This window comes from Pristis pectinata, chromosome 1 (genome assembly GCF_009764475.1).
Source record: "Pristis pectinata isolate sPriPec2 chromosome 1, sPriPec2.1.pri, whole genome shotgun sequence".
NCBI lineage: Eukaryota > Metazoa > Chordata > Chondrichthyes > Rhinopristiformes > Pristidae > Pristis > Pristis pectinata.
The window spans coordinates 39,962,883-39,971,923 of NC_067405.1; the positions used below are offsets into that span (position 1 = coordinate 39,962,883).

At 40.3% G+C, this 9,041-nt stretch overlaps 1 protein-coding gene across 1 annotated transcript; it reads left to right on the top strand.

Annotated features, from left to right (window-relative positions):
* The first annotated feature begins 357 nt into the window (after nt 1-357).
* On the top strand, nt 358-7,570 carry nr4a2a (nuclear receptor subfamily 4, group A, member 2a). The gene is made up of 8 exons (XM_052024010.1): nt 358-564; nt 2,229-2,349; nt 2,827-3,688; nt 4,420-4,549; nt 4,669-4,832; nt 5,356-5,558; nt 5,705-5,883; nt 6,016-7,570. The coding sequence occupies exons 3-8, from the start codon at nt 2,831-2,833 to the stop codon at nt 6,270-6,272; spliced, it is 1,791 nt and encodes a 596-aa protein (XP_051879970.1). The 5' UTR covers nt 358-564; nt 2,229-2,349; nt 2,827-2,830; the 3' UTR covers nt 6,273-7,570.
* Nucleotides 7,571-9,041: the final 1,471 nt, after the last annotated feature.

Here is a 9,041-nt window from a genome sequence, read left to right on the forward strand (position 1 = left end):
TTTTCTTTACGGTTGACTAGATTGTTACATGTTCAATAACTACATAACAAGAAAGTGTTACAGTTACCGTCATAGAAATAACTCCAAAAGTAGCGATCAATAGGATCGATAATCTATAATCGGCGAATGTTCCAACTACATGTTGTTTTGGAAATGCTGAAAAAGGTGAGAAGGTTGCCTCAAGTCATGCCCTTACTACCTTAAAAATCCAGAGCGCTAACGTCACCTCGGAAATTTACCAAAGTGAGACTTAGCCAACCGTGTGGTGCGGGCCCAGCCCTCGGGCGCTCATTGGGCTTGGCCACGCTGACGCTCGCTGACGCTCGGAGACTTACACGCTGCCGGTGGAAGAGAGGAGCTCACATAAACAAAGGCACATTGGAGACTAGGGCCAGTCCGAGTCTGATCGCCTGTTCAGAGTGCCGAGAACAGCAACCTGTACCACTGCCGCTGCTTAAACTCAAACACTGCTGCACTTCAAAGTTCATTCTATGTAAAGCTGACTTTCTACTCATTCTGCAATCTACAGGATCCAAATGAGAGGTGGAAATAGAAAATAAGCAAGTAGGTATAAAAATGTTTGAGCAATTGTATGATACGTGTTTATGCGACTATTTTCATTATATTGTTCATTGCTGCTGTTCTGAATGTCAGGGCTTACTTTTGCCGAGGATGTCGTGGATTAGCGAGAGCGCTTGTCAGTTTTAGAAATGTGTGTGCTTGACAACAGTTGCCGGCTGGCAGTTTTTGCTTCTGTCCCGGTCATCGTAGCTCTGCCATTAAGCAATTAAGAGACTGGTTCTAACAATAATTCAAAGCAATGACTGAATATCTCCTCTCAGAAGTCGCAGGTCATCTCCAGTTTCATCCGCGTGGCTTTGTTTTTAATGCGGTCACCTGTACATTCCACCTGGTACCCTATACAGCTGTTTAGGATGGGGGCGTGATAGCGGGATCTCATTCACACGTGTCTTTCTTGCGACTAGCAACATGAAATATTAAAGTAAAGCCTTGTACAAAAATGCCAAAAGATTAGACAACCACCAAGGCACAAGTCGCGATGCAAATATAAACATCAGTGTGCTGTCCAAAAGATCAACAGACCGACATGAGCCGGTTGGCAGAAAGTTAGGTGTACGCGGTTTGTTATGGCGAGTACTACAGGGATATTAAGTCCAAAATTTGCTCGATATTTAGTAATTGCGGCGGTCCGTATATAATCAAATTGAGGTACGCGATGTGGGTAAACTGTAAATTATAACACCACCTTATGGTTGGTCATTTTAAAATAAACATATTGGCTTTTTAACGTTGCGGAATTGTTTCAAGCTTATAAGGGTATTTGTGCAATGATGTGAATATTGCTAAAACTTTATTTTACTGGTTGGTCTTCCCACGAACCATATAATAAAGCAGTGTGTAAGATGGTTTGCCAGAAGAACTTCACAAGTTTTTTTGTAGTAATCGCGTGTTAGTGCATTTTAAAACAATTGCTTTACATAGCCCCCGCCTTCTTATGTTAGCGTTACAGAGCAATAATGTGATTTGAATCAATGCTGGACAATTACCTTTCTTCCTGTGTCTATGTGCCTGTCAGTCTATCTATCCATAGATATATAGGTACCTACCTACCTGCCTGCCGGTTTGTTTTAATTTGTGTGGGTGTGTAATTCTCCGTATAAAAGAATGTGCAGAAAATTGCGTGCATATATTTCCATGGGTGTAATTTAACATTTAGTCTGCCAGCGCTGCATTAGTACGAGCAAAGCAGTCAACTTCCTACAACAGTCTTTTCTGAATATAAGTGATTATTTTCCTGCATCTTTTGTCATGACCTCTCCCAGGCTCCTATTGTGGATTACCCAGTGAAATATGATCTGGTATGCAGAAACGTTGAGACTGTTGTTCGAGTTAGTCATATATAAAATATGTAGGGAATTCAGAAAGGTACTTGAGCAAAAAACGACAATTTCTATCCAAAGGATGATGAGAGAAAACGGGGCAGAAATCAGTGCACGATATTGTCCCCTACAGGGGTTGAGCAAATCCACTCCATGGGGGCACGCCGGTGAACTTTGGAATATGAAATCAAGAAGAAAATGTTACTTGAAAAGGACAAAGATAAAGTGTTAGGTGTCCTGTTGAAAGTCACTGGAGTATAATTATTATTCTGTTAAAATTAACAGCGTGGCGGGGTTTAATGATACTTGTTTTCTATTTGGTTTCAGAAAAATGTTTCATTGTACTATTACCTAAATTGCGATTTAGAAACAATTCCGAATTCTGCTCTTCAGGAATACAGACCACAACAGTGTCTACTTTTCATTTCTTTCACAGCCACTTGGCAGAAGTATGTCAGTTTGATTGCGCTGTTATAAGTGTTAATTTATCAAACTTATGTTAATTAAAATTATATTGCCATTCCTTAACTCGCCATTCGAAGATTAATATTCTCGATGCTATTTCATTATTTTTTAAAAAATTGTGGTTGCTGCTTTTGATGGAAATATACGCATAACAGATACACGAGTTCACCTCGAATATTGCAGAACAAAAGGAACTTGACTGCATATTGAAATTAATCATTTAAGAGTAATAAGGAGTTACCTTACCGAGGGAACAGTGAAAGTGTATAGGTTTAAATGCTTTCAGCTCGCATCTTTATCATACTCTCTGAAAGTAAATTCACGGATTTAAATGAAATGGTTCCGAGGTATTTGGTTCAGATTCCAGCGATGGGGTTTGGATGTACAGAGCAAGTTGATTTAGAAGTAGAAGTTGTACGCATTTAAATGGTATGAGTACATGTTCAGAACTTTCATTTACAGCCATGCCCTGTGTTCAAGCTCAGTATGGGTCATCGCCACAAGGAGCCAGTCCTGCCTCTCAGAGCTACAGCTACCACAGTGGGGAATACAGCTCTGACTTCTTAACGCCAGAGTTCGTCAAGTTCAGCATGGATCTCACCAACACTGAAATTACAGCTACCACGTCGCTGCCAAGCTTCAGCACCTTCATGGAGAATTACAGCACCAATTACGATGTGAAACCCCCTTGCTTGTACCAGATGCCACTGTCCAACCAGCAGTCCGCCATCAAGATCGAAGACATCCAGATGAACGGCTATCACCAACAGAACCACCTACAGCACCCACCAGAGGAGATGATGCACTCTGGCTCCATGTACTACAAGCCATCTCCACCCCCTACCCCGACACCTCCAGGCTTCCAGGTCCAGCATAGCCCGTTGTGGGATGACCCCAGTTCTCTTCATACCTTTTCTCAAAACTATGTAGCTACGACCCACATGATAGACCAACGGAAGTCACCCGTTTCAAGACTATCTCTCTTCTCCTTCAAGCAGTCTCCCCCCGGTACCCCAGTGTCTAGCTGTCAAATGAGGTTTGATAACCCCTTACACATTTCCATGAACCCTGAGACGGGAGGTGGGCATCACGTGGTGGACAGCCAGAACTTCGCTGTCCCCAATCCCATCAGAAAACAAGCGTCTGTGGGCTTCCCGGGTCTCCAGATCGGTCATGGGTCTCAGCTGATGGACAACCAGGTACCATCACCTCCATCTCGAAACTCTCCATCAAACGAAGGCCTCTGCGCGGTCTGCGGAGACAACGCTGCCTGCCAGCACTACGGAGTCCGCACTTGCGAGGGCTGTAAAGGCTTTTTCAAGGTAAATGTTTCATTTTAAATTTTAATCCAAGTTTCATGCTGTTGAGAGAATAAAATGATTGAAAGGCTATTTTTCTGTGTGTTTGGTCATTATGTCTATGGGGGTTAAATGGAATCCACTGCCGAGAAAAGCAAAAGGACCCGACGTTGTACAGCAGAGGTTATAAAGACGCACTGTTAAACTGTGCAGTGGGTTCAACGTTGTGACAAACATTTCTGTCTGCACCAATTTACTGTATTGGCAAGTGCAGTTTTTGGTGTGATTGTCTCAAATACAGATGGCAGTGGGAACCAGCTAGCGTCTGTCACAAACTCAGCTGACTCCTTGAGATTTAAATTGGTAACAACATTAAGCCGTGTCTAAGTTAACCAAGTGGAACATAATTCCCTATGGTAAAATTAAAGTGATCTCTTTATTTCACCACCGTGATTGAATAATCTTATCATTTTAAATCGAGGGGTCTCGGAGGGATGTAAATAATATGAATGCCCACGAATTTGTATTTACCCAGTGTCTGCTCCCTTCCTTCCTCGCATATCAAGTACAGCGAGACCCTAGGATAGGGGCAGACGGTTAGAGCTACTGTGAACATTGTAAATATCCACCCTTTAAATGCGGTGCAAAACAACTTGCATTTAGATCTCCTTTATTTTAAAAATAACGTGTGTATCAGATATTGAGGAAATTAATTTGGTAATTTTATTAATTAACATTTTGTTATCCTTTTATAGCGCACAGTGCAGAAAAACGCTAAGTATGTTTGTTTGGCAAATAAGAATTGTCCAGTTGACAAGCGCCGCCGTAACAGGTGCCAATACTGTCGCTTTCAGAAGTGCCTTGTCGTTGGCATGGTGAAAGAAGGTAAGTTTTGGCGCGAAATGTGATTATGCACCAACTTCTGCAAGAAAGCAAATGACGTTTTTATCAACAAAAATGTCCCAGATCTGAGTTTTGCTTAAATAAAACATTTATTTTTCCAGTTGTTCGTACGGATAGCCTGAAGGGTCGCAGGGGACGCCTCCCGTCCAAGCCGAAGAGCCCCCAAGAGCCGTCTCCGCCGTCTCCTCCAGTCAGTCTCATCACAGCCTTGGTCCGAGCGCACGTCGACTCCAACCCTGCCATGTCCAACCTCGATTACTCTCGAGTGAGTCCCACAATTGTTTTTTTTCCGCAAGCCACCAGCCAGTTTTCTGTCTAAGCACTTTGACGATGCGGTCTCTGGGTCACTGATTCGGCCCCACTAGATTCATCAATATATTAGAAAATAGGCATACATTGACTTTGATCTTTAAGGAACTACGGTTAAAACAAATGTCAGCATTACGTCCATCTTCCCAGACTAGGGATATACAGCGAGCATAACACAACGTTAACCTGTAATGGAATTTACAGAGGTTACGAAAACAGTTAATGAATTTTAAAAATCCATAATAAAATCCACAGCATTTGATTTAATTTGCTAATACTGTATTGGACTGTTTGAAAGATTTTTATTTTAAATGTGAAAATAAGCACCACTCCTTAATTTATTCGGGTTTTATATTTCTTGATTGGTCAACACGAGGTATAGTTGTTAGCAGAATTATCAGGCCGTCCTGTGCACAAAGCAGGCGTGCCCTCACTTTACATTTAGTCCAACGGGTCTTTATTGATCTTTGCATATCTAGTTCCAGTCCAACCCGGAATACCAACTGAGCGGTGGGGACACGGAACACATCCAGCAGTTCTACGACCTACTGACAGGCTCTATGGAAATCATCCGCGGTTGGGCAGAAAAGATCCCTGGTTATACCGACCTTCCAAAAGAGGACCAAGACCTGCTTTTTGAATCGGCTTTTCTGGAACTGTTCGTCCTGAGACTGGCCTACCGGTACATCTACAGTTCTGATATGTCACTGACACTTTTCCATACCTTACGCCATCAAGCTTCAATGATCTAAGCTTTATTGCTTTGCGCTAATTAAATCCCGCTTATTATTACAAAGCAATTAGTAACATTATTATTGTTAATTCCAGGTCCAACCCTGTGGACGGCAAGCTAATATTTTGCAATGGGGTGGTGCTGCACAGACTGCAGTGCGTTCGTGGCTTTGGGGAATGGATAGACTCAATCATTGACTTTTCGTCCAACCTGCACAGTATGAACATAGACATTTCAGCCTTCTCCTGCATTGCTGCCCTCGCCATGGTAACAGGTCAGCTCATTTACTTTAAGCCTTTCTCCTTAAATCCTATAATAAAATACTTTAACCCCCTCGGCGCCGCGCTGTAGTACCCAAGACCAAGCTTTAGGTAACGTTCCTATGTTGCTTCTTTTGTTGTTTCAGAGCGACACGGACTGAAGGAGCCCAAGAAGGTGGAAGAACTTCAAAATAAAATTGTAAACTGTCTCAAGGACCACGTGACTTTCAACGGCGGAAACTTAAATCGTCCAAACTACTTGTCCAAACTTTTGGGGAAATTGCCAGAGCTGCGCACCCTCTGCACACAGGGTCTTCAGCGCATCTTCTACCTGAAGCTCGAGGACCTCGTCCCACCGCCGACAATAATTGATAAGCTCTTCCTAGACACACTACCCTTTTGAAAGCAAACCTAAGCATTTGGACTGAAAAGAAAAAAGATAGTGAAACTATAATAAAGGATGTTAAACTGCCCCAGAAATACGGCAGAGACATTTCTCCAGTGGAACGGGACTTTGGTGCCAAATGCATTTGCAAAAAGACTGACAACTTTTTGCGCTTGTTAAAACTTTGTATTGCAATCGTTTACTGACCAGGATTCACAGCAAATAAACCTTCAAAACGTGGTATATACAGTTTTTAATTATCCGTTTTATTTTTTTTATTGACGAGATGGAGCTTCCCCAAATGGGGATACATGCATTCCTGTCAAACTCAGTTCAACTTTTGATAGAACTCATAATTGCAGTGTATAAAATGGATTGTAACCTCCACCCTCAGTAAAGCTCGTGCTCCTAGCAAATATATGCGGTAGTATATATAAAATAAAGAATTGGTTGATATAAATACAGCAATTATACGATGATGTGATGCGCCCAAAGCGAAAGAGAAAGCTGCAACAGTTGTAAATTATCAAATTAAGTTTTGCTCTGATTATTTTTTTTTGATTGATTTGAAATGTAAGAGTGAAGAAATGTAAGATGGAGATCTATTAGCGGTTAGTGCAAAATAAAGGCCAAGCATGTGAATGCTATTGCAGGACTAATCTTCATACCTGTATGTTGGAAATATTATAGGCACTTGGTATCTTCTTGATGGATTATGTCTACAGTATGAGAACCTAAGAAATAGTATTCCAGACACTATGTAGTCTGATAGATTTTTTTTAAAGACAAATGTAGTGTTTGATATCTTGTTAGCAGATGTACAATTTTAGCATTTGGCTACAAGTATACACCGACTGGCATCTTAAAGAGATACATTGTGTTTGTAAAGATCGTTCAACATTCATCGTTTGTAAGTGTTGTATGTACTGTTGATGTTGATAAAAAGTTTATATATTATTTTTGTCGTCTAACATGAATTTGCATGCTCCTGCTTTTGACAGTTTTCAGAGTGCTTTTGGAGGCAATCTCCTGCAATTTACTGAGCACTTTGTCCTACTTTCCAAACGTCTGCAAAAAGGTGACAGTTGTCATTTCATGTTTCAGTGGGATTTTTAAAAGAAAGTATTTACATACATGTAGGTTTTACTTTGTATATTAAAATATATATATGTATGCGGTACGTATACATTTTGACCTACAAGTCACTGCCTTTTCTATTGTGTATCTTACATTTAGAAATGCTTAAAGTATGTTTTCTGAGAATTCTTTCTTTGAGAAAGAAACATTTAATGTTTACAAAAATAAAAAGATGTCTTCAAATAGCTATTTCGTGGATTCATGTGTACTTAATCCAAATCACCGTTAACTTTGCGTTTATAGTCCTCCACTAAATTCAAAACGTACTATTTCGATTTTATTCACCTACAACACCCATTTGACGCAACCACACACTCATCATAGCAATTCTATTCCCCGTAAAACGCAGGGAAGAACAAAACAGCAAGTGTGCAAATGTGTGAATTGATAATTTTATTAGATGATCACAATGCTAAATTTTAATGTGATGGGAAGTGTATTCTTAAATGAACCTTTTGGGCAAAATTTATTGTGCTATGTAGATACGTACTTTAGCAAATTGGGCTGAATTTTATTTAAACAGAGAACAGACTAAATGGAAAGTGTTTTCCTAACGCTCGCTATGTATGTATTGCTAGCTTTATATATATTACAGTCAGAAATGTCCCATCAGTTTAAATACCTTTCCTAATGAGAAATGCAATTAAGGTTTCCGACGTCCTATCTGAATAGCATTTGGTTATCGGTTATTCATGTATTCTGTCTTGGGATTCAAATAAATTAAAGGAAATAGCTACCCAGAGAATTTCTCGATTTCATGAATGTCACAAGATCAGCTTCTCTTGTCTTCAGATAAGGAATTCAGATTAGTTGCGCAGTGAAAAGATGCGACTTTTTCTTCGTACAACGCCTCGGTAGCTGTGAATGGAGAAAGCCTTTTCTTTTTGTCATTACTTGACACAACTAGACATCACTTACGAAGATATGCGCAGCTAGAAACCGCTGTTTCCGCTTATCGCTTTTTCAATTCCCCGAGTCCATCAATCGAAATAAGCACGATTAGCGACTCGCAATAATTCCGATGCTATTGGCGGCTTAAACCCAACATGGATTGGTGATCGGATTCCAAAAAAGTTTGTAGCAACAGGACAGAAGTGTCAGTGAACATTAGTCTACTTTTTAGGGGTATATATAAAAAAGCCATCTGAGCTGGGCAACAAAATTATCACTGTTGGTACAGCGCTTTCGTCTTAATATTGGATACTTTTTAACGGGTTGAGTTGGGATCCCAATCCGCAATTTATGCCGTATTAATTAATCGATATTGTATTGGTATTTGAAATTTGCCCTGTAAATTGAATCCCTGTCTCGGACTTGCTTTAACACGGTGTCCGGATTTTGTTTTACGTGTTCAGTGCTGAGGAACTAAAACTTCTCGAATTGCGGTATTTGAACAGGTGTATTTCCTAAAACAAATCAGCATAAAATGTTAATGGGGGCGTATTTTTTTTGAAAACGTGGAATTAAAGTTAAAATTGATCCAGAATTTGCATCATAATATCCTTACTGTGATTTATTTCAAAATGTATTGATATCAACCAACCGCCATTTCTTTATAATATCATATTAGAAATATTGTTCGGAGATTTCCACTGTAAATAGTTTGTGAACGAGTGCCCTTTCGATGCGTAGCTGTAGATGTTCCACCTC

What these genes read in the sequence shown, in the direction of transcription:
- nr4a2a (XM_052024010.1), top strand. Translation starts at nt 2,831, where the DNA reads ATGCCCTGTGTTCAAGCTCAGTATGGGTCATCGCCACAAGGAGCCAGT. An exon ending in CCAACCTCGATTACTCTCGA is followed by an intron (nt 4,833 to 5,355) that starts GTGAGTCCCACA and finishes TTGCATATCTAG; the next exon opens with TTCCAGTCCAACCCGGAATA. An exon ending in GTCCTGAGACTGGCCTACCG is followed by an intron (nt 5,559 to 5,704) that starts GTACATCTACAG and finishes TGTTAATTCCAG; the next exon opens with GTCCAACCCTGTGGACGGCA.